Genomic DNA, 26,732 nt, shown 5'->3' on the forward strand with positions numbered 1-26,732 from the left:
CATCTCAGATGAGATGCTACTGCAAATATGGAATGAAAAAAATAAGGAGACTGGAGGTGGAGGCAAGATATTATCAGCTGCTCTTTCTCTCTTCAGAGAAGCCCCCAAAAGGTGACAGGCACAGTCTCTTTCAGACAGGCTTTCAACTATCTCTGAGAACACAGGGAAGATGGGTTTCTGATATCTACTGATCCTGGAACTTGAGGTAGATTGGAGACAATTTCTCCCACTGAATTCCCACAGGCCTGTGGTTATGGGTTTTAATCAAATGTACATTACACAATATGAGTTTTGCTGAAGAAAAATAAAAATAACGTAGAAGCTAGGAAGTGCTGGGGGAAACTATTGGAAGTTTCAAAAGATTTAAGCCTCTGTGGCTGGGCAGCCTGGTAGTATTGAGAGTACAATGAACCAAAATGAATCCTCAAAATCTTCTGCATTTACATCTCTAAATACACATGTTTGGTCACACTGAAATTGTGTGTGTGTGTGTGTGTGTGTGTGTGTGTGTGTGTGTGTGTTGGCAAAGAGGAGGTTCGTTTTCTTCCCATAACTTTCCTGACTCCAGAAGATAAACACATTCACTCTAGAGAGGTTTAAGGATTATTTTGATGAGGTAGGTTGCTATAAAACTTAATTATGCAAGTAATAAACATGTGTCAAAAAGATTTCAAAAAATGTTTAAAAGAATCACAACTTATTGCTCTGATATAATTTCATTTGATACTGTGATGTATAGCTGTCAGAAGTCATTTTCTTTTCCTATTGTAATGAATCAAATTAAGTTGGATGGGAAATTATGAGCTTCTTTGGAATTCATAAATCACACATACAATAAAAATGTTTCACATTATTTTAAATGCCATTTCTAACAATCCCAGCATATCAGTGATATAATATAATGGTCTGAAGAACTATAGTGTCAAAAGTAGGTTTATTGTGATTTACAAATTTTTATTCAATATGGACTCGTGTCGTCTTTTGTTTTAATGAAATGATCTCTATTAAAATAAACTTGGAAAAATTAAGATCAGTGATAAAAAAGTGAGGTTCATTCCTCTAAGCCATACACATCCTCCAACATGGCTAAGTATCTAATGTATTTTGCAGGAATAGGTGATGGCATTCCAAGCCAAATATCTTCACATTTCTGGAAAACAAAAGCAGAGATGGAGATAATTAGAGCTACATTTCTTTTTTAAAAAAAACATTTCTTTTTTATTATTTTTATTGTAATTAATAAAAGGGTTACATGATATTTGCCAGATAGAAGGTGCATTAATTCACATACATTGATACCCTTTCACATGTTAGAGCTACATTTCTAAGAGCAAATTGTTTCATGCTTTGAAATAAGCTTTTGGTAAACAGTTTATTTTCAAAGTACAAACCAGGTTTCTAAGGTCCACTTCAGCATCATAAAGACTTTGGAGAAGTTTTGATTCTTGGTTTGTATTCTTTGTTCACTCCTATTAAAATTATATGCCTGTCCCTTTGATATAGGGTTGACCACCTGTAACCCATTAGCAAACGTAGTATGAACAGAAGCTCTAATATACGAGAACATGATCGCAGATGCTGCTGATCCTAGAATCACTGAGATGGTGAAGATCAGGCTGTATTTACAGTGTGAAGGCAAGTCCAGCTATACACACACACACACACACACACACACACACACACACACACACACACAGTCAAGCTCAGTTGACCCACAGGTCCACAGATAAGAAAAATACGTGTGTGAAATAACAGAGTTGTTTGGCAGCATCATCACAGGAATAGCTTCTCCTACAAGCTATTATGAATTCCCCATCAAAACTGGTAGGTACACAGGATGCTTTGTTACTGTTTCTTTAATAAACCATTAAAAGATCACTGGACTGCTTGTGTTAGGTTCTTTGGGATAAGCTTACCTTATACTGCAGGCCTTCATCACAGGTATACTGCACATATGACAGTAGCCCCATGATATTGTAATAAAGCTGAAAAATCCCTACTGTCTCATTGTGTTAGAGCACAATGAATTATTCACATATCTGTAATGAAGCTGGAATAAACAATCTTACCTCACTGTAGTCACAGCATACCTGCACATACAATGTATTGTATATAACATAATGCTGGATAATGATAACAAACAACCATTTACTATGGTTTTGTTTACTATTCCATTCATCATTAGTTGTGTGTACTCCTACTTATTAAAAAAAGTTTATTAGTAAACAATGCCATGGGTTATGCTGACAGCAACCTCAGACATCCTATGTTTATCACATCTCTTCACTACATCATTTTCTCCTGTAAAGTCTCATGTTGTTTTGTTTATTGTGACCTCAGAGCAATAGGCTATCTCATATGTATACACACAAACATACCATAGAGCCTGAATGTATAAATCAAAGTTTGTATGATGCACACTCTATCATGTCACAAAACAGTGCACTTACCTAAAGATGCATTTCTCAGAACATAACCCCATTATTAAGTGACACATGATAGACAGTACATTATATATATACATATATACACATATATGCACACATAACCTTTTGTCTATATTTTGATCAATTAAAATTACCAACAGGAGGGAGAGTTCATGATTGTGGTTCTGATGTCAAGGTTAATTGTTAAACTGTTTTCTTTCATGTGACTTGTTTCTTATGGCCTGTTTTTGTGGTAAGTTCAGCTGCATACATGCCAGATAAATGTTCTGTCATTGAGTTATATTTGCCACCTTTATTTATTTATTTATTTATTTATTTATTTATTTATTATTTCCCAGTCCTAGGCCTTGAACTCAGGTCCTGAGCACTGTCCTTGGGCTTTCTCAAGGCTAGAGCTCTACCACTTGAGCCACAGTACCACTTCTGGCTTTTTTCTATGTATGTGGTACCAAGGAATCAAACCTGGGTCTTCGTGCATGCTAGGCAAGCACTCTACCACTAGGCCAAACTCCTGGCCCCACTTGCCACATATTTAAAGTGTTCATTCATATCCAGATTCAGGAGATGTCACAGAAACACAGGAAAAGTCTCAACAATTCTATGTGATGAAATTCTGGTCGCCACTGATATTTAGTTGGGGCTTTAAATGATAAAAAGCCATTCAGCAGGGGCCTAAAGCTCCTTCAGGAAAAGGTTCCAAGCTTCAGGAACAACATAAGCAAAGACCTAGAGACCTCAAGAGCTATATTCAAGAAAGGACAATTACCCTGATATGGTTGGCAGCATGTGGTACAAAGTCACAAAAATGCTTGGAAGAAGATTCTTGTATATTAGTTCATAGTTAAGGCTGTGGTGAAAGAAAACCATTGGTGAGTCACAGCCAGAACAGCAACCTGCCTGATTAGAAAACATGGTGGTTGTATGGAGAATGAAATGAGGTAGGAAAATCAATTTTGTGGTTACTGTGCCAGCCGAAGAGTGATGACTGTCATAATCAATGTGGCTGAAGCTGGGCTGGAGAACTGGGGTAATTTCTGAAAGACTGTTGCAGAAGAACATAAAATGTCTAGAAACCACAAAGCTTAAAGTGGAAAAGAAAGAAAAGAGTAGCATTATAGGTTTTAGATAATTATTGGAATTTCTTGGCATATAGAAATGGCACTGTCTTCAAAAAGTGTTTTATGTGTGTGTGTTTCTTGTCATCTTGTGACAACCTTATGAGGATGTTGAACAGTGGATATAGGTTCATCCTAATCAATTATAATTATAATATTATTTTTACTAATTATATCTGTGAAGACTCTATTTCCAAATAAGGTCATACTCTGAGGACTCAGTAAACATGTCTTTTGGGAGTGACAACATTTAACCCAGTGCAATTTAGGAAAGCAAGGTAAAAATGTAGTTTTGAAATTTTTAGTGGATAAATAAGAAAGAGAGATTACTAAATTCAAATATGGACTCTTTTTTTTTTGCCAGTCTTGGAGTCTGAACTCAAGGCCTGAGCACTGTCTTTGAGCTTTCCTCAAGGCAAGCTCTCTACCACTTGAGCCACAGCACCACTTACAGCTTTTTTTAGTGTATGTGGTACTGAGGAATCGAATCCAGAGTGTTGTACATGCTAGGCAAGCACTCTACCATTAGGCCAAATTCCCGGCCCCCAAATATGGACTTTTTGTATTTCAAGTGCCTATGAAACATTAAGGTAAGCATTCTGGTACACACTTGAAAACACCACTGTATAAACAACAATGCAACATGGGAATCTATAAAAGTATGATAATTGATAACAATGATGTAGAATCAGAACACCACCAAAAGCAGGCACAAGAGATGATTCAAGATTGTGAATTAGTTGCAGAATTCTGTAGGGTTGTAAGAATCCTATAATTGCCTAGCATTGACAATAGTAATAACACATTTATTGGCTTTATACTTTCTGACTGGTACTCGTTTACATGCCTTACATGTACTATGTTCCTTACTCATTACAGAAAACTCAAGGTGTAGATGTTGTTATGATACTTATAAACAAGAAAGGAAACTGAGGCATAGAAGGGCTTGTCTAAAATGAAATAGTCAGTGGAGAAGCCTGGCTTGTAACCCCAGCAGGGAGGCCCCAGAGCTATGCTTCTTTGCTGGGCTCCTCTCCAAAACCAAGCAATGCAGTGGGCTTACTCAGAAGCAGCTGGCTCACATCCTACATAGCGACATTTGGTTCTATTGGTTTCAACAAGAAAAGTTAAGTGGAAAACAATGGGGTTCTTGAAGTGATACTTCTCTCTCAAAAATGCCGCCTGAGCCCAAACCACCAACTGGCAGTATGAAGAAGGAGATGACCTTTCAGATGGCTGATGGCAAAAGTGATCCTTAAAGGGAGAGTTTTGTGTAACGAGGAACTTAGTGAAATGGTTTCTTCATATCAACAGGGAGGAAACCAGTGGTCATACATTAAGCAATAGATTTCAGTCAATGAAGGGTTGAGATCAATGGTCATTCAACTCTGTTATTCAAGCACATTCTCAAAAATTTCATTATGAACCTTAAACAATTTTTGCTCTTAAGTGATATTTTGAATTTAATACCATTGTAGAAAATGGTACAAAAATGCACATTCAAAAGCCACTATTTCCTTATTTAAAACTTTTTAAATAAAAGTTTTAATGCAAAAAGAATAAAAAACATTATGCAATTCATAATATGACAGACTCATTTGAGAAATACATTCTCTTATGAAACAGTACTAGAGTATCTTAGCTCATCACTTATTAGGCAGCAAAATAGTGAGTGGGGGTTTTTGAGTATGAAATGATTGCTTACATGCTAAATAGAGAAAAAGGTTGAAGAACTTACATTAGGATGGTAACTCAAGAATCTGAAGATTAGAATCAAATTTATCAGCCACAAGCCAGACTTGAGCAAAATAAAACTCTAGTAAATATCCCAGACACTTAAAATTCAGAGTAATTTAAGACGAAAAGATCATAGGCTTTTCCTTTAAATTCAAAGGGCTTCAAGCCCCAGGATTCCTTCAAGGCTTTCCTGACTATTCCAGCCCCACTGTGCTCATTACTTAGAATCAATACCATTTCACTCCAGCAGTTTTCCCTTTGTCACTGTTTTCTAGGCTCCAGATGGGAGTGACTTTTAGTGGCTTTTCTGCTCCCAAATTTGATACATATCATGACATACATGCAATGTTAGATAACTCAGAATATATTCCTCCAATTACAGTATAATTTTATCTGGTACTACTTAGAAATGGTCTAAGGAATCAAATTTGGGATCAAAAGGAAGGTAGAATGCAAGAGGGGTTTTAAGAGGTTCAGGTGATGATAGTGGGGATCAAGAAAATAGACAAGAAATATCTCCATAATTCTGCCTATAATGAGACCCATCTAAAGGAGTCATCTGTCTGGTCCCTTTATTATATGAAGAGGGTTTTGATGACATAAGAAATCCCCCATAGCTTACTTCACTTAATATGATCTTTTCTAAGTCTTTCCATTTCCTAACAAATGGGGAAATGTCATTCTTTCTGACAGCAGTATAGAATTCCATTGTGTACAAATACCACATCTTGTTGATCCACTCATCAACTGAGGGACATCTAGGTTGGTTCCATATCTTTGCTATGGTAAATAGTGCTGCAGTGAACATTGCTGTGCTGGTGGATTTAGTATGTCTTTGTTTCTGGATGATTGAGTAAATGCCAAGTAGTGGAATTGCTGGGTCATAGGGAAGCTCTATGTTTAGTCTTTTGAGGCACTGCCATACAACTTTCCATAGTGGTTGAACGAGTTTGCACTCCCACCAACAGTGTAGTAGTGTTCCCTCCTGGCCACATCCCCTCCAGCATCTGTTGTTATTAGTTTTCTTGATCCTGGCCATTCTAACTGGAGTGAGGTGGAATCTTAGAGTTGTTTTGATTTGCATTTCTTTTATGACCAGAGATGTTGAGCATTTCTTCATGTGTCTATAGGCCATTTTTGTTTCTTCTTCAGAGAAGATTCTAAGTGAAGTAAGCCAGACTCAAAGGAAATTAGGCTCAATGGTTTCCCTCATTTGTCATAATCAGTAGAAACCTTGGGCTCTCCTAGCAGAGATTTGCAATAGAGCAAAACCTTGATACAAAAGGCCATATAGTAGGACGCTAAATGAAAGGATCTCTAGGATATAGAAACAAAAGCCATATAATGAGTGATTGTTGTTCTTAAGGTACTATGTTATCTCTCATCTCTTTTGCTGTCCTTTGGTTATCTCATATTGTTACAGTATCTCACTTCGTTACCTGATATATTGGATATATTTGTATCTGGTTATTTGAAATTGGATAGGGAACGGGGGAAAACAAGATGAGGGGTGGGGGAGGGGGGAGGGAAATGGGGACCAAGACATGTGAAAGGGTATCAATGTATGGGGATTAATGCACCATCTATCTGGCAAATATCATGTAACCCTTCTATTAATTACAATAAAAAATATGGAAAAAAAGAAGAAAAAAAACCTCCAGATCATATAGTTTTTGAGAAGTGCAAGTAAGTTCTGTTGCTGTTTTTCTTGTTTATTTTTTCCAATCCTAAAGTGGAACCTGGGTCTTATATATGCTAAAGTGCTCTACCACTAAGTTAACCCATATATGGAAATTTCCATTGGGATTACTCATGGGCATGATCATTGTACAACAAGGGGGTCTCAAACAACCATGGTTCTTCCCAGTCCAAGTGAGGGCAAACTTGCCTGTGTTTCTGTAAGACAAATCCCTGAGCATTTTAACTAGCTGTGTTGTCAAAGGTTCCCTCAGTGACCCTTCTTATTCTCTCACCCTTCCTCTCTGGCACACACCAGCCTGACTTTCAATTGCCTACACCTATGTTCCTTTGCTTACAACACTCTTTCACCTCTGAGGCCCTGTGGTAAGCAACAAGTGCTAGGAATTATTTGTTTTCCTCTCGTGGATGGCTACTGCAGCTTCCTTGCACTTTGGATGGGACAATTATGAATTAGATATTGTCCTCCATCCCATGTTAACCCAGCAGCCTTAAGCTCCAGCCATACCCATTTGTGACTCACTGATGACTACCCTTTAATAATGCCCTTTCTCTGCCCAATCCTAATTCTCTACTAGTATTCTTTCACTTTCTCCCTCAAATTACTTCTACTCCAATCCTTGTCTCCAAGTTTGCTGAGGAATTGGATGAAGACATGAAGCAGTGTTGTGTTTATCAATGGTAACAACGTGCCTCCAAAAGCCACAGCTGGCACAGCTTAGAAGAATTGAACTTCTGGCATACTGTGGATGAACCTAGAGTCAAAAAATGACTTCCAGATAGCTCAAAAGGCAGCTCCCAACTCTTAAGAACGAACCTTAATGTAATATGGAGTATTAAATATGTCCCACATAGCATTTTCTGAAATAAGGACAAAATACATAGTGGGGTTCAATGATATAAAAATGATTCTAAAATGGCTGAGTCCTTGTTTCCAAAGACAGTCCATGACATATTCCAAGCTGACTGTCATTACAGCCACTTAAAATATCCAAGAAGTTGGCAATAATTTACTCACTCTTCAATGGTGAGAAGTTGTAGTTGCCTATCTTTTTAAAGGGAAAACAATAAAAACCTCACATAGCCCTGCCTAAAATGGGAAGCAAAGATGGCACTGGATGAAAACCCTGTAAACAGCAGCTGTCCAGCAAGAATAGAGCTGTGTGTGAGCTAATAAGCTCTGAATTTATTTGCTTTGACATTTTTAAAAGAAAATTTAATTGGATTATATCTTCTTCTAGTTTAAAAGTTTTCTACTGTAGTACTGGCCACCAGATGCATGAGGGGAAAAGATCGGGAGCCAATTAAATTCCATGCTTCATTGCAACAAGGTTATTTTTATTCTTCCCAAATGCAAAGCTGATAGTCATGTAAGTGATTTCACCACATTACTCCCTTCTGCTTGCTTAGAAAAGATAATTCTATGGGAAATAACCATGAATCTGCAGAAAGTCCATCAACATAAACAGAATCAAAATTGTTTTCTTGGACTTTCTTCCTTGTAACAAAAGTGACATGACCTTAGAAATAATCAAATTCGTTATAAAATCATAAAACAAACATTTCGAGTTTAGCAAATAAATTTGAAATTCATTTAAAGGAGAGGATTTTATAAATACTTTTTGAGCTAATCAACATAAGGGAAAGCTCATATATAAAATCAGCTTCACTAATATTCCTATCCATTTGCCTCTTGGTGGAAATGGCAGTATTTCATGGTCACTTTCATTTGCTGTGGATAAAGATTCAAGATTTGTCTGTGTCTCAGTACAGCTAAGATAACTATAGCTTTTAACAGGAAACTTTTCCTTAGAACTATATTATAGAAAAAGTAAAATTTGTTAAGGAAACATTGATTTTTGTTAACAGGCTTGTATACAACTTTAGTAGATGTCATCCAATATTTTAGAATAAAGTAGACTCTAGAAATACTTTTCCTAAGTTATTATTTTGTGTAATTGGTGTGTTTACCAATCATTTTAACTGTTACATTAAAACACAAATATTAGAAATAACTGCTCATTTTAGAAAATTAGTATTAGCCTCTCACTATAAGATTCCAATCTACAACTTGGTATGATATTCTGTCAAGGTTATTGGAACAATAAAATGTCACCAGGTTTTCTGGCCTCTAAATGTCAAAAGGAGATCTTCAACAGGTGGATGTCCAAAGATGTATCTCAAGGTGTCCTCAAACTCCAGCAACTTCCCACTGCCAAGACCACATATATGGATGTGGAGAAGAGCACTCCAGAGTCAACTGTAATGTTTCTGTAGTTACAGTGCTCATAAAACAAGCCACATCCAATTTTTCTCACAAATGTCAAAAGATAAGAGACCAACCAATCATATACTGCAAGCTATAAAGTTTCTATGAGAACAAACTCAGTGTTATTTTATAAAACATGACTTCTGGGATTAATCAGACAGGCTCTAAAGCAGTGGGACCTATTTTGCCAGTTTTACAACTACGATCTGTGAACCTGCACAATGGAGTGGAAACAGGGATCTCCAGGTGATGATAGTTCTGGGACACCATGGTAAGATCACAAATAGGCACAGAATGGAGAGATGAAACAGACTCAATAGTTCATCAAGGGGGCTAAGGGAATGACCACAAGAGTTTCCCTTGTTCCCCCTACACCCCGAAATCCATGCCATACACCACTGACAATAGATCAGAGCAAGTACTCATGGGTGATAGTTGGCTTATAGCTTCATCTCCATACAGGAAAACCCTTTCACTAAAATCAGCCAAACTAAATAAAATTAGATCTAGTCTAGCTTTAAACCAAGAAGACAATAGTCTTCTTTAAATTTTCCTTGGTTATTTGGGACTACTTCTATCAGCTAAAGCCACTTGACCATCACACAGAGGAAAGCTTACATCTGAGTCTAGGGAACAGTTCTTGCTATCCAAGAACAGAACAAGCTCCACCATCCATTATCTGGACCTGGCTTTATACTCTGGTTGTGGGGCTTGTTCTCCTGAACTAAAGTCTTTAATCCTGGTAACAGACTAGTTTGTATCATTCTCCATTTGTTCCTCAAGATCCTTCACTTTGCTCTCCGCCCTGGGAGGCCAATACATGTGGATCACTTCACTAAACTTCCTGGCTCCCTAGAAGCCTGCTGACTGACTCCCTTTGAAGTTTGAATGGTGCTTACTTCATTGTGTTCTCTGTTCTCTAGGATGCTCTACTTTTTGATGTCTTGCACTTCTAATTCCATGTCTTATGTAGCAGATAAAGCCAACTCAGTCTCTGATTAGCTCAAACCGATGGTCTTGTGCCTAGCTTTTGTCCCTTCCTTACCCATTCTACATGCATTGCAAGTTAACCAATCAGGCTAGGCCGAAGAGGTGTCCCAAGTTCAAACCTAAATTTTCATCCTCTCCATAAGCTCTGATATATGCAAAATTTAAGCTGAATATAGCAGCCAAGAAGTCCCCTTTAATTTTTCAATATGATCTCAAGTATGGAAAAGAGACCATGCTGAGGAGAACACTGGGCTCCAAAATAAAGAAATCCAGTGTCTCATGGGCTCAGTGGTTTCCCTCGTTTGTCATAATGGGCTCTCCTAGCAGAGATTTACAATAGAACAAAACCTAGATACATAAGGCCACATAGTATGATGCTAAATGAAAGGACCTCCAGGATATAGAAACAAAAGCCATATAATGAGTGATTGTTGTCCTTAATGTACTATGTTATCTCTCATCTCTTTTGCTGTCCTTTGGTTATCTCATACTGTTACAGTATTTCACCTGTTTTCTGATATATTGTATATATGCATATTTGGTTATTTGAAATAGGATAGGGAAGGGGGGAAAACAAGATGGGGGCGGGGGTGGGGGAAGGGAAATGGGGACGAAGACATGAGAAAGGGTGTCAATGTTTGTGAAGTAATGCACCTTCTATCTAGTGAATATAATGTAACCCTTCTATTAATTATGATAAAAATATATGAAAAAAGAATTTAAAAATTAAAATTTTAAACCAGAAAAAATCCAGTTTCAGAGTAAAAACAGTACTTGTAACTTCTGGAGAATTGCCCATGTCAGCAATAAAGCTTCTGCCAGAAACAGACTATCCAGTTCATATGCTGAAGGAAGCATCTTCCCAACCCAGGCATTCACCTGGGCCACACAGCTCAGCCAGACATTATTTTCAAAAGCCTTTCAACTCCATCACTTCACACTTAAGACTGCAGCACTTTCACCACTTGCTTGACCTTGCCTTGAGGTTACCACATGTGATTTGAGCTATGCCTGACCCCAAATGATGGTAGTTCCTAAAGCTGAAGTTTTTATGCCCAAATTGGTCCAGGGCCCTCCACATCTGGTTCAACTCCTACACAGCCTTTTCTGGTACAACTACTCTCTTACCTCTTCCCAGAGTGAAAGATCAGACAAAAATGTAAGAAGAACACAGGAAGAGGCTGTACTACATGACAAGGTGCTCATCTAATACTAAGAACATGAACCAGGGCTAGCTGCCCAGCTGTGATATATCATACAGAATCTCCTTAAGGAGAAGCATGGGTTGCTTCACCTAAAGAAATGTCTTGGTTGCAAAGAGCCACATTACCTGAAGTCATTACCACTTCTTAAAATAACATATAGGAATAAAAAGGTCCAGGTTATTTTATTTTTTTATTTTTTTCCATATAGTTTTATTGTAATTAATAGAAGGGTTGCATTATATTTGCCAGATAGAAGGTGCATTACTTCACATACATTGATATCCTTTCTCATGACTTGGTCCCCATTTCCCTCCCCGACCCCCCACCCATCCTCTTGTTTCTCCCCCTTCCCTATCCAATTTCAAATAACCAAATATAAATATATCCAATATATCAGATAACCAAGTGAGATACTGTAACAATATGAGATAAGGCTATTTTATTTTGGCTGAATTGTGAAATATTATTCTAGCTTCAAAGCTCCTGTGGGTTAGTCAAAACTGTTTTGGGAATGCCCTCAGCTCAACATTTCTCTGTCTCTGTCTGTGTCTCTGTCTATTCTATTTCTTTTTCTTGCCTTCCAAAAGAGTTCATTCCAGCAGACCAACAAATAAACATGCTGCATGTTAGACTTCACCTGCTTCTTAGAAAACTCAGCCTGTACATGATTTGATTCAAATGTCTCCAGTCATCACTAGATATTAACAGGCTACTGATTTTATCATATGGGTTATGCAATACCACATTCAACAAGTACTCCCTTTCAAAGGTTTGTGGTAGACAGAACCATTTCTAAGGATGAGAAATGAGGAGACTGAGTAAAGTTCTCATCATAATTCACTAACAATAGATACTGCTTAACTAAATAACAAGAGCCTACTGCTTTTCCTGCTGTGGCATTCTGGTCTAGAATGGTTCTATTGTTTTCCATTAAGGAGAGAATTATTCATCTTAGCCTTGTAAAGGATGGCTCCAGGCCTGGCCCACTGATTTGAGGAAGGAAACAGCATCTCCACTTTATAAACAATAAAAGTACCTAACATTTAAACCCTCAGGGACAGTAGTTGCTGTAAGTGCTGAGTGTTTACTGACTTACTGACTCCTCAGAGCAACCTTAATGGAATTACTATTCTTGTCTTCATTTTTGACACGGATAAACCTGAAAGGCCCAGTAGTTTGTACAAATCACTTGGTAAGTTAATGTCCTTGGATTAAATACAAGTTTCTCTGATTCAAGACCTTGCGCTCTACATTGTTTCTCTAAAAAGCACCTGAAGTCTGAGGCTCAACAAATGTCCTAAGAGACAGAGAGGTAAACTGATGAAATCAGGGAGAGATTCATACAAGATGCACAAGGAAAGTGAATCTGTGACCTTCCCAGACAGGGACTCCAGTGTTGATGTTAATCGTTCAAATCAATGTAATGGGTCAGGAAAAAACATTCTAAAGAAAGAAAGGAAAATACCAGGCCAGGAATAGAGAGTAGGAAAGTCAAAGAGAAAGGAAAGAAGAAAAGATATTACACCCTATAGTTAGAATGGTATTCTTTTATGAAACACTGGTTCCATTACATATGTACATGCTGAGCTGTTGTAGAAAATAAATATCTTCCTTACTGTGGGTTCTAGTATAAAAAGTTAATATTTTATCCAAATTCAATAGTCATCAAAAAATGAAAGTAATATTAAATTTTGGAGGGAAGAAATGTAGAAACAACCTGAATGCTTATCAATACAGTATGGTTGAGTACATTACTGCATACCTACACAACACCTATTAAATTCCACCTTAAGTCTTTACATATTAAACTAGAGGAATTTCTCATGCAAAGCACAATGGAGATAAACGCATGGGGTATGGCCATACTTTTATATAAAAAAATGACATCTCTGGGGCCGGGAGTTTGGCCTAGTGGTTAAAGTGCTTGCCTAGCATGCACGAAGGCCCGGGTTCAATTCCTTGGTACCACATACATAGAAAAAAGCCAGAAGTGGTGCTAAGGCTCAAGTGGTAGAGCTCTAACCTTGAGAAAGTCCAAGGACAGTGCTCAGTCCCTGAGCTCAAGCCCAGGACTGGCAAAAAAAAATGACATCTCAAACACAAAACTGGGTGAAATGGAAGAGGAAAAAAACAAATCAGAGGACATATTTTCATCACACTGTGCCCTGTAAATGTTACAAATAAAAATAAAGATTAAATTTAAATCAAATAAATGTATGTATGTCAATGATCTCTGTCCATGCCAGGGTAACACTGAAAGCTCACCCTCCTTTGTAGCCACAGCAATTCCTCTTGCTTCTGTTTAAGTGCCATGTTGTCCTATGTCCAAGACAGCTCTCTTAGCAATGACTTTACTATATCATGCCTCTTTCCTAACTTGCTAATTTTTACTACTCCACTGAAACATCAAGTGCCACTTTTTATCCCCCAACCCAATTTAGAAGTAGCTTCTTCCTCATCCCATGATATCTTGAAATCTTCTACATCAAGCCACACTCTAAATCATTAGTGTGCTGCTGGATCTTCATCAGCAGTGGTCCTTTCAATGGTAGCCATAATATTCTTTATCTATGGACCCCAACACATTGCAGAGGATCTACTAATTAAATCTATAAATGGACAAAGTAAGTTGACTGACCAGATGTCACTACGCTAAATAAGCAGCAGAGCCAGAATGCAGGCCTACCTCTGTTCAACTCCACAAAGGCCACCACTGTCTCCCAGCCATCTGCTAGTTAGAAGGCTGTCTTCTAAACCTCTACAGGCCTGAGAAACTTCCAGAGGCATCAGGCACTCTCTGGCCAGAATGAGTTGGTCAGCAGAGACTAGGAGAAATAAACGCCTCCTTTCTGGGAGTATCAACCGCATGACATTTACTTTATCAAGGGACTTTCCCAAGAAAATCAATTTCTAGAGCATGTAAAAATACAAACAAACCACCATCCACCCGCCCACTCCTTAAAAACAATTGGACCAAAGAGATCTTAGAGAATTCGAGACAATTCCACAATGTTGACAGCACCATCTAATCACATAACTTTTATTTTCCCTAAGTAAGCAATTTTCTACTGAATTTTTATTTTAAATTTGGCTCTGCTGTGAAATATGTGTCCCTATACTCTGTTGTCTCACCCATAATAAACCTGTATACACAACCAGATACAGTGAGGATTCTTGACACAGGCACAACTTGAAATTTGCTGTTGTAGCTTATGATGATGTTACCAGAATCCCTTGATAACAGTGTTTATATCTATTTATAACTGTAACCTATTATCCTAGTTTCCATATAATTGGATGCGACTGAGGTTTAAAAAAATTCAGCTGTCTAAGACAAGTCATGCTCTTACAGAGCAGATGTTTGCTCAGCATGCAAAGTGAATTAGCCTTTAACATGAATACCCAAAAATATACACTCTCCTCCCAAGTTTATGGATATTTTACATTGAAAATAATTTAAAGATACAGAATGTTAAAATATAGAGGGAACACAGTCACAACTGGCTTTTTAAAGTAAGTATTAAAGAAATTAATTAAAAAATAGGTATTTAGCTTACCTCCTTAAGGTATGATGGTGATGCATATTCAGGCATTGGATTCTTTCTCCAGTTCAGGGCAGAGAAAAATGCTTCATAATTTATTTGCTTTTCCTTATCTTCGAACCTGAAATTATGATTTGACAATGTGTAGAATTCATGAGCAAAATGCCAGCCTAATTTTTACTTTAAAAGCATATTATCATGTATGCTTTAATATCTGAGTTTATTAGTTTATCTATTTCTTACTGCCCAGAATATAAATTCTTGGAGAGCAAGGATCAAATTTATCTAATCCACCAAAGTAGGCCCAATTTCTAGATCTGGGCTAGCAATTGGAAGGGTTCAACAAATACCTGATGCACTTGCCATAGAACCAAATTTGCTCATTTATCAACTAAGACATTGCTGTATTTTGTAAAGAATATTTAAGGATTGATAAGTTTAGTGGTGGAAATATGTCAGTGAAATAGAATGTTCTTATATTTCTTAAATTTCATACCTTTTACATCTTTAAGATAAGTCTCAATTAACTTTAGGAAAAAGAAAGGCACATTGTCATTACATAACCATTAAATAGAAATTATTTACATACATGATTTTGCTGTCATAGAAATATGCTCTTGATATATTACAGAGTGGAAAGTAGGTTCTAAAATAATATCTACAGATAAAAGGAACAGATTTCTAAAAACCCAATAATAATACCCTTATATAATAAGAACAGTTTTTTTCTGGAAAGAGATTATGACTTGGTCTTTTTCTTTAGGCTTTTCTGTACCATCTGAATTATTTAAATTTGTAATCAGTAAAAGCCAGTTTTCATTTTGAAAAAAAATTAAATTATTATCCTGTATCACAAAAGGTGAACACTGAGAGCATTTTAGCTGCTATATTTTTATTTAAGGATATTGGATTTATCTTTAACCACAATAGAGTTTTAACTACTAAAATATGATTTTAATACAATTGTTTCAGGGGTCTAAATAGTATCTAAGGATTTCTTAATGCAATAACTCAGTGCTACTTATTTAAAATTTGATCATTTCCATGTATCAGTGGTACTAGGCACTATGTTGATAATGAACTATACAATTTATGGATGAGGATGGGAGTGAAAAACTGGGAGAGAGCAAGGGAAAGGTTGACATTGTCCAAAAAGGAATGTACTATTTACCTGACTTAAGTAACTATAACCCCTCTGTACATGATCATCATGATAGCAATAAAAGTACATGAAAAAGATGACATGCATGAAGAAATGGATGATAAAAAAATTAATCACATCCTACCAATTATTTAAGAAAAATTATCTACTGATTATATAACACCACTTTTTGAAGGAAATGAGAAAAGTAGTCATTAAGACATTGTTCCAAGCATGTTGCTCTGGGGCCTCCGCCATTAAAATAACATGTCCATAATCAGTCAGATAGTTTTCTAATTTCTTCACAAAGGATTGAACAAATAACTCATATTTACAAACTAATAAAAATTAGCAGCAACAAATTAAATGCCTCAAGCTGAAGTCACATAGACTCATCAATGTAAACAAAGTAGAATTAAATTGGGACCAGAAGAGGAGAAAAGGAATGCTGCAACTCTTCTGTGTACATTTCCTTTGGCCAAGGATTCTTAGATAGAACTCTTAACATGCCACCCCCCTACCACTGTTTACCCTATGAATTTGGGCTACACTCATCATTTCAACTCCCTTTAAGGGAAAACTCTATCTAAGGAAATGCTTGTAGCCAAAATACTTGACCATTATTGTTTTTATTTGTGTATGTCTTATAAACCAAAACTCAATTAAGGATGCCTTGTGAGAAGCTTCTCTTTAGCAGCTCCTTAAAGAAAACATTTCCTTTTTCTCTGGGTAGGACCTGAGATCAAGGAAATTATGTACTGCCTTTGACTATTCTTCTAAAGAAAACTTAATCACGGGACCATATTGTCAGAAAAGTTATAAATGTACTAAATGTTTATACTTCAAGTTCATAAGCTGAAGTCTGAACATGGATGTGGCACTATTAGAGTTGGAGCTCCGGAAGAAATATTTAGGTTACTATGGCAAGATCCCTCATGCTCCATAGCCAGATATTGTGGTACCTGGCTATAATTTGAGCACCTGGGAGGCAGGGCAGGAGGAATGAGAATTTGAGTCCAGCCTGAGCTACACAGAAAGATACTATCCAAAAAACTAATTACCATGGTTTAAAGGCCCAACTTAGTCTGGTTTCTTCCTGCTTACCTCTCTAATCATATGTTCTCACCTCAAAACTCTCTCCTTACCACAATACATGTCTAGATTGTTCCTAGACATGCAGGGCATTTGAACCTTCTGTCTTATCTATAAAATCTCAATTCAAATGTTGTTTCCTTAAGAAGATCTTCAGGAAGATATTCCTGACTCTATTCTGAGTCCCTTTTCCTGAATTAGCATTTTCCCTAGATGAAGGCATTGGAACTGAGGAAATGTTCCAAAAGTTGCTATAAGAATCCATTTGAGGGCCGGGAGTTTGGCCTAGTGGTTAAAGTGCTTGCCTTGCATGCATGAAGACCCGGGTTCGATTCCTTGGTACCACATACATAGAAAAAAGCCAGAAGTAGTGCTGAGGCTCAAGTGGTAGAGCTCTAGCCTTGAGAAAGTCCAAGGACAGTGCTCAGGCCCTGAGCTCAAGCCCAGGACTGGCAAAAAAAAAGAATCCATTTGATTTTCTTACCACTAACTCCTATACTTGGCCATGTTCCCCTGTTATCTTCTAAACCTCAAGCTCTCTTCTTATCCCAGTTCATGATCCATCACATTCAATATTTTTATTTGCCCATTTAGAAGTATTTGGGAAGGATGCTCTGAATCAAATAATACTTGAGAAGGGATCAATAGCTATGAATGAAAGTGCACACAGCTCCAAAATATATATTCTTTTTAGAATATATATTTCTTCTTTCCCAGATCCCACACCCAGGCTAAAAAGAGGAGTTTGTTGATATCATAAAATACTCCAAGATACTCTTTTCAGTTCTGTCTTAGAAGACCTCAGTTTATGTAGGTAGGGCCCCCTCCCTTGCCCAAGGGGAGCAGAGGAACAAAGAACAAACAAATACTTTAATTAAAAGGGAAACTAGCTGATGCTTCCTGGAAGAAATATTTGCTTTTGAGAAGTGGACCGAGTTACAGTGAGTCATGATAAATGGACCAGAAATATTCTTTTCCCTTTTCTACTAAATCTCACCTTTTTCCTACAAAAGAATAAAAATATGTAAACAATGACAAAGATAGCTGAAGAAAAACTTCAGTAGAAAACGGATTTTAAAATGTCTTGCAGGACAAGTGTTGGTGACAAACTTGGCAGAACCAAGGAAAGGAATGACTTATCAACATGATCCATAAAACCCCTAACAGATTCAGCAATTGCAGACTGGAGGTATTACCAGAGGCAGGGATAAGGTATGGCACTGAAAACAATAGTTAGAAACCCTAGATAAAAAGTAAGGGCAGTTAGACCTCCAAATACCTTCCTCTAGGGTGCACTTTCTCTCCCAGGAGATTTGTTCTTCAAACCCAAATAAAAAAGCTCCAGTCAAGAGGAGATGAAGCATAATGGAGGTAGAAGAAGCATTACACCATGAATTTGAGGGCATTCAAATCTCCCTTTGCCCTTTTAGGTTTTAATATGTGACTAGTGACTCTTTTCCCTTCTCCCATGCCACTCACCTTTCCTCCTAAACCTAGCAGGAAAAAAAGACAGGATTTTTCTCTCAATACTATGAATGCTTCTAGAGAAAGCTCTAGATTTCAGCTTTTGGGAATTCACTAATGAAGATGAAGACCCAGGACTTACTACATTGTGAAATCTAATCAAGACACTTTTGCATTTACCAAACCATCTAATATTAAGGACAGCAGTCAAGGATGAAAAACAAATCAGATAAACTTCATTCAGGGAGCAGTAGATAAGAGGTAAGATAAGAAAATGTATCATGTCCCTGAGAAGATAAACAGAAGTGTAAAAAGAAGAAACATGACTCGGAATTAAAATTTATGGAAGTAGTAAAAGAATGCAATAGAGGAAAAAAAGAATGCAGTAGAAGGGTTAGAGCATAAAGCAAAAGAAATTTTGGTAAATACATGAAAATAAAAAAACTAGTAAATATCCAAATTTGCAATATCTAACTTCTTAATGGTTCTCATAAAAGTAAAAATGGAAAAAGGAAAATTATTTGATAACTAAAAGAAAGTTTCTGCAAAACAAAAGGAAGACTCTCCAACACACACACACACACACACACACACACACACACACACACTAGACTTTTGTGACTCCAGGGATACAGCGACCCTGGGATCATTCAGATAGAATAAACTGAAATGGGAACCAAAGTATGCTAATTTCTCAATCATCACCATAATAGGAAGTTAGTAGATAGCATTTAGAAATGATAAATCAAAACTTAACAGTATGCATATGCTAGTCAAATGTCTATAAGAAACAACTAGAAAGGCTGAAAGTAGCTGCTGATGTAGCCAGACTGCTGTTGTTAAAATAAATTTTCAGAATTATTGGATTATTCTTGACTATAAACATCTGTAAATTTGATGAAAATAAAAACTTAGTGTTACAAGCAGACAAATGATCCTGAAATATGCCTTTCTAAGTAGTGAGCTATTCATTTTGTTTAAATAGAGTAGGAGCTTGTTAAACCGGAATTAGACCCTTTAAGTCTTCGTTCCTGCTCCCAAGTCCTAAACATAGTTTTTTCTTTGGACCACCGATGCTATGAGATATTTCATGCCATCATTTGTTATTACAATATTTTTTCAATATATGCTATGCTTGAAAATGAGCTTGTAAGAGAAGGAAGTTGGACACAAAGGAGATTTTCGAGTCTAAAATAAAAATATTCTTGGAAGAGGCAGAAGAAACAGTTCCGATACAGGCAAAGGTTTGACTATCAAGGGAATGAGATCAAACTGTACCACGTAAGTACAGTTATTTCCCCTGAAGACTACTGACTCTGCTATCTATCACGGAGACTATGTTCTGTCTGTGACATAGCACTTGCTAAATCCCAGCCATCCTTTCAAAATAGTTTTGAAAAGCCCTATATATTGATTAAAAATATATAACTTCTTATTTCATAGTCACATTGGGCTTTCAATCAAAAATATGATCCAGCTCCTTCACCTGAATTTCCTATTTCATTCCTCTCCAATGAACTTTTGGCTCTAGCTCAAACTCTGATGTATGGTCAAAGGACAGAGATTTGCCACTTTGGAGGAAATTCTTTTTAGAAGACTTTGAAAGCAATTCCAAAGAACTTTCTATGGCAACATGGTTAAAATCAGTGCACAAGCCTTCCAGGGTGACTGCCCTAAAGGGCAACACTAATTCTGGCTTTTAAGTGTTTCGATGCTTGTTAAAAAAAATTCGCCTCTTAACTTTCAAGTCTCAGCTCACAGTGCTAAAAGTGTTTTCCTAAAGCATCCATAAATTCTTCTTTCCCTTTGATACTCTGGCAATCTACCATTTCCTTCCCTATACAAACTAAGAGACATGTTTGTGGAAGAAAAGGGAGGAAAGGCAATTTCTCTGGGTGTTCTCTAAATAGTAATGGCCCCCAAACATGCTTCCTAGGGCCTTGCTGAGTGGGAGTTCTTAGAAGTGAATCTAACAGGACATATGACTGATGTTTTTGCTCCCCCTCCCAGAAATGATGAATCGTTTGAAAACTGCAGAAGCTAGTCATCTTCTTCCCACAGGGAATAATGCTGAGCAGCTTTATTTCTATCCTCCAAAGAGGTTAAAGGCTTAGTGGTGGCTGAATTTTGCTGACAAGGAAACTAGTTACCCTCTAATGCAAACGCCATCTTATTCTTAGAGGAATGACTGAAGGGGAAAGCAATGGAGACACATTATTTTTGTGCTAGTCCTGGGGCTTGAACTCAGGGTGTGAGCAATGTCCCTGAGTTTTTGTGCCCCAGGCTACACTACCACTTGACTGACAGCTCTTGTGTACTTAGGATTACAGGCTTGAGCCTCAGGTATCCAGGTGAAGACATATTTTGGATTCACTTACTTGCATTTGGTTTTAGTTTACTAGCAAACCCAGCCTGAAAGACCTGGTGAAAGTCTTCAAGGCTGAACTCTTGAGAAAATGTAGAGCTCTGAGCTATCACATTGGCTGGATAGGAAAACTTAGAATTGGTAAGATGGCACTGCCTGAGTAGTCAATGAGTAAGTTGTATGTGTCAATGACCAGACCTCTCTATTTCAATTCAGATTCCAGTAGAGATATGCTTGGTAGGGTGGTTACAATCACCAAGTACAGACTCTGCAGAGAGTTACTGCTCTTTTGGCCCACATGGTTTGATATTTTTTAATTCCTCAATTATAAATCTTATCTTTGAAAGCACTGAAAGCTCTATGTGACAGAGAAGATGAAAGAAAGAAATAACAAGGTGGCTAAGAGAAAGGGAGAGAAGGAAGAAGGGGGAAAAAAGAAGGAAGAGGGAAAAGGAGAAAGAGAGCTCCTCTGAAAACTTCCATAGTACACCAAACATTCTGTAACAAAAAGCCACATGGCTCAATGCTTGCCCATCAGCTTCGTTGCCAGGTAAGTAGAAGCCTGTGAGCTCAAACTCTGCCTCTGAGAGGAGGGACAGAGGATGGGGCTGGGTAGAACATAATGAGATGCTTTTAAAGCCCTGCTAACTTTTTCCACTTTAACTGATCTTTCTGGATGCGACAAAAGCTCTCTTGGGAGGCTAGTTCTAAGGCATTCCATGGAACCCTAAGTCAACTATAAAACCCTAGCTTAGGGCCAGGCTGCCTAGGGAAAAAGCTGCACTTGTATTTCTAGTTATTTTAAAGTTCAGGCTCAAAATGCTACAACTAAGAGAAGAGGCCATTTTTATACTCCACGGTCCTACAAGCATGGAATGATCTCAGAATGCTCTCCAACTCTTATACTAGAGTTTCACAATCTCTTCTTCATTATTACTGAGGGATAATTACATCCAAGTGAAGTCTCAGAGGGTTTGAGTAGAGAAGCTGGCTTTAGAGTCAGGTGCATTGTGTACCATCACAGATTAAGTATCCGAAGTTGTGAAGACAAATGAGTCATAATTCCTACCGTTGGGAGCTCAGATAGAAAGCAAAGGTTTGGGGTATCTTAAGAAGTACTGTAGGAAGTTTTGGGTATCAAGTGGAAGTAGTTCCATTTGAGTCACCTTGTCCTGGAACATGCTCTTTCAGTGAGACTTTCCTTATATCTCAATGCTTACCTTTAGGAAATGAAGACCCATGTCTACTCTCAAATACAATGTATCTTTGAAAATACCCAAGAAATTGGAGATATAAATATAACTACATAGACATAAAAACCTATGATGGAATATATACTCTATAGACATAATGTTATATTATATAGATTCATATATATATATGACATACAAACTCTCAAGTTAATTTTAATTTTGTTCTTAAATTTATGTGCCAGTGATTGCATATAGAGATCCCGTTATTGAATACTTATTTGTTAAATGTAACATTTGAAATATGATATAAAAGTTAATGTTGATAAAATCTAAAAAAATGCCCAAGAATTTATAAAATTATCCTTAGGCTCTCAAGACTATGTCAATACAGAGCGTTCTTGCTATTATTATTTTTTGCCAGCCCTGGGCTTGAACTCAGGGCCTGAGCACTGTCCTTTGGCTTTCTCAAGGCTAGAGCTCTGCCACTTGAGCCAGAGCATCACTTCCAGCTTTTTCTATGTATGTGGTATGGAGGAATCAAACCCGGGTCTTCATGCATGCTAGGCAAGCACTCTACCACTAGGCCAAACTCATGGCCCCTGTTCTTGCTATTGTTAATGGATAATAGTTGCCATGACATAGAACACAGAAATGTGATACTCTGCATTAATGAAATGAGTTTGGGTGGTAAGATGACCTCATTTTAGCTCTCATGAAATAAACAGGTGGCTGGAACAAATGAAGGTAAAAACAAGATGTTGACATCCAACTTGCAACTTTGGTTGTGCTAAAAGCTAAAAAGGCTTAGTTGAATTACAAGAATGATGAGAGTGAAACAAGAAGGAAATCTTAGTACAAGATCTTAGTCCTCTGCATCAGATACAGAAAACGTGGTAACAATTACTAGGTAAAAGAAAGCACACACTCTGTTGTTTGTCATCTAATGATCTGAATTCATATAGCAGGATTATAGAGCTGCCCAGAGTGGCCCAACCTTATTCTAAAGCAGGTATATCTATCCTGGGCAGTGTGCACTGAACAAAATGACACTCTATCCCTGCTTCCCATGGGAGACTGCAGACGTAAGAGGGGGCTGTAGATTAGCGTGCCATGAGGAGGATTATGCAGAAAGAGATTCTGTTCAAGGTTCTGTAAAGGCCTGTTGGAGTCTGTGGGGAACAATAAGAATGCAAAATACAAATGTAAACTGAAAGCTGATGGGTCCATTAGGAATTAGGGCAGTCTTTGAAAGGAATCTGTGGAGATGATGCAAAACACCAAGCATGTGACCCAAATCATGGCAGGGCATATTGGAGGGAGAGGGGAATGGAAATGAGACAGTTTCTAATCTGATTAGTCTGAAGTTTCCCCCTGAGTGTGGAGAAGGGTCAGTGCGCAATTAGAAGCAAAGTTAGACTGAACATGGTCTGCTCAGTGGCATGGAGGGATGACCTCCTCAAAGCTAAACTGGGCCTAGAAGAGGATGTGTTCAGAGACTGAGACAACTCCAAGGCAAGTTGCAGAACAGTCTTTTCACATTTAATGTCTAATTGTAAATGCAAAGACGAAACAGTCTGCTGAGAGAATGGGAGGATGATGACTTGGTGGCCCCTGCTCTGGATAAGAAACCCCTAGGTCCTCTAGAGGCCAGGCTCCCACATTATTGAACTTTCCAGGACAACTTGTCCTCAAGCCAATGAAGAGATAATCTAATAAAGATCCACAGCTTCCTGACTAGAAGACAGCTTAATGTGTGAAAAGCATTCAGACCCGATTATTGGAAAATAAGGCTTCCTCCATAAACAAGTTAACAGGTTTCTTCCATTTCATTTCAAAGTCAGTCTGTGTGTGGGCTATAGTCCCTGACTTGAATTATCTCCTAATCCCCAGTCAATACTTATTACCAGGTGCTGTACAAGGTACTTTATACATGTTATTTCCATTAGTCCTCAGAACTTCTATGAAGCTAAATGCTGTTATTCCTGTTCAGAGGTAAGGAATCTGAGACCCAAGTAAATCAGAACTCTTGCACAAAATCATATAGCTAATAAGTGGGTTTAAAGAATATAAGGCAGATAAAATTGCTATGGTATGCAACTCGCTGTCTCTTTAAATTAAACAGGTGAGGAGAAAGTGTATGTATCTGAATGCATCTAAAGGTCAAAACACAACTCTTTATTACAAGAAAAGGAACAGAAAGAGAAATATTGTAGTGTGAATCCTTACAAGATAAACCCTGAAATCATTAGCCAAGCATACGCTTCATGGAGGGTTTTATGGATGCGGTGTAACTTGAAGAGGATCGAAGAACTGGCTTTTAGCAGATAATAATATTTAGACACTATTTTCTACTAAAAAAAATAACCAGGGGAGTGGGGGGCAGAAAAAAGAAATACCCAGATAAAAATCGAAAATATGAGGAGTACATGCACAAGAAGCACATGTATGACATACTGATACCCCATTTCATTATGGGGGAAAAGGCAAGGGTGTGTTATGTTGAAGATGTAATTACTATAAAGAATCTTCATTCCTGGGTCAGCCTACTTGATCTCAGATCCATTTTGTCAAATCTTTCCCATTGCTACCATAAAATAAAGCTAAAACAAAACAAAGCAACAAAGGTAAACAAACAGAGCTGAGAATCCAAAAAAATCACTTCAGGTTAATTCCATGAATATACATACCCAGTTGTATTTGTCCTCATCTGCATTCACTTCTTGACAACTTGGACTTTAGTTCCATATTTGGAATTTGTTTGGCTTCGGATGAAAATTCACCAGTCTTGTTCCTACTTATGAAGAATACTCTAACTGGAACCCCTGAGCCCCATGATCGAAAAGGAGGAGTAATTCAAAGCTAATGAGTTTTTTTTATCTTTCAAGAGCAAAGAGACACCAAAGAATGTTTGTGAGTACATGACACTGACAAAATGATATTTTTTGCTCTCAGCAGGTATTTAGCTAGTATAGGAAAAGTCAGATTTAAGCCTAGAGACTGGTAGAAAAAAAGATCATGGAAGTCCTTTGATAGTCAAGAAGTATAGGTCAGAAGAAGAATAACCTCAGTAAGAAGGGAGATAGAATAGATGGATGCAGTCAGTAGAAAAAAGGCACAACTGTTAATATCCTGGCTGTTTTCAGATAATGATTCAGAATTTGAAGCAAAAAATGTATATTTGAAAGATTCAGGGGTCAAGTCAGAGCTCATTTATTAGACAATATGACTTAGAAGAAAACATTTTCTCTTTCAAAATATCTTCTCAACATCCTCATATGCAAGATAGGAAGGCTAACACTTCTGACTACATCAAATTGCTCTAAAAATGGGAAAATGTATACAAAGCAATGATTATAATGCCTAGTACAAGCAAAATACCAAAATTATCAAGACATGTAAGACAATAAGTTAGAGCGATCTATTGGAAAGCTCAACAAAATCTATGTGATTAAGGGGTTACCCCAAGGTGAGAAAAACAGAAGTGATGTGTTTCAGAAATTAGTTTCTCGTGCTTTCTCTCTATGTTTTCTATCTGGTGCTCCAGCAGACAGACCTTTAGGTCTTCTTATTTCAATATTTTAACAATCAGAAGTACTGCTTTCAAAATTCTTCCCTGAGACTTACTATCTGATATCCTCACAACCAATGAAAAGTTGTGAACTTCATTTTCATCCAGAACTTGTAGATACCTATGTATTAATGTTGAAACAAATAGGTCTTGTAACATGAAAGATCCTTTCATAAGACTTAAGAAAAAACAGAGAGAATGAGGGAAGGGTGACACTGTTCAAAATAAAATTGACTTATTACCTGACTTGTGGAACTGCAATCCCTCTGTATATCACCTTTACAATAAAATTTAAAACAAAATTTTAAAAAGACTTAAAAGGATGTATCAATTCTCATCAAGGAGGGGTTTCTTGCTTACCTGGATAGTAACTCTACTAGAAGTTCATCACTCAAAGGCAGTCTGGAAGATTTACATATCCTTTTGATGTCTTGGGTAGGTAATACATGTTTTCTGCATTAAAACATAGTAAAGTGGCTTTTATACATCCTGTGTTCCATGAACAACAATTACATGATATAAGGAAGAAAACAGAAACACAATATATCCTGAAAATGTACACATGAGCGTATGCATGAAAACTGACATTGGAATGTACCATAAGGAAAAACAATAGTATTCAATTTCACCAACGTTTTCCATTTCAGAGGTCACTAGATTTCTTTCCTTACTAGATTTCTATCAAGGTCCAGATTCAGATTTTTAGTTGGTGATAGTGCAGGCCTATTTAGGCGGTAGCCATGAGTATTGCTCTAAGTAATCGAAATGCATTCTTGATCACTAGTCAGAAATGGTTCTGATATTTGCAAACATCTTTTAATTTGACAGGCATTTAGAGCATCCAACACAAGTATAAAATGACTTGGACGTGGCGTTTTTTTGGTCTTTTCCCTGGACCCAAACCCA

General features: G+C 37.3%; 1 protein-coding gene across 1 annotated transcript in view; it reads right to left on the reverse strand.

Annotated features, from left to right (window-relative positions):
* Window positions 1–950: 950 nt before the first annotated feature.
* Window positions 951–26,732, reverse strand: part of Efhc2 (EF-hand domain containing 2) — a 175,551-nt gene continuing 149,769 nt past the window's right edge. Inside the window, exons 13-15 of the mRNA XM_090325832.1 lie at window positions 26,187–26,279; window positions 15,019–15,124; window positions 951–1,150 (exon numbers count right to left, since the gene is read on the reverse strand). Coding sequence (XP_090181958.1) covers window positions 1,052–1,150; window positions 15,019–15,124; window positions 26,187–26,279 — 298 coding nt within the window. The 3' untranslated portion in view covers window positions 951–1,051. The remainder of the gene's footprint in view (window positions 1,151–15,018; window positions 15,125–26,186; window positions 26,280–26,732) is intronic.

Source organism: Megascapheus bottae, chromosome X, assembly GCF_031878675.1.
Source record: "Megascapheus bottae isolate mThoBot1 chromosome X, mThoBot2.hap1, whole genome shotgun sequence".
NCBI lineage: Eukaryota > Metazoa > Chordata > Mammalia > Rodentia > Geomyidae > Megascapheus > Megascapheus bottae.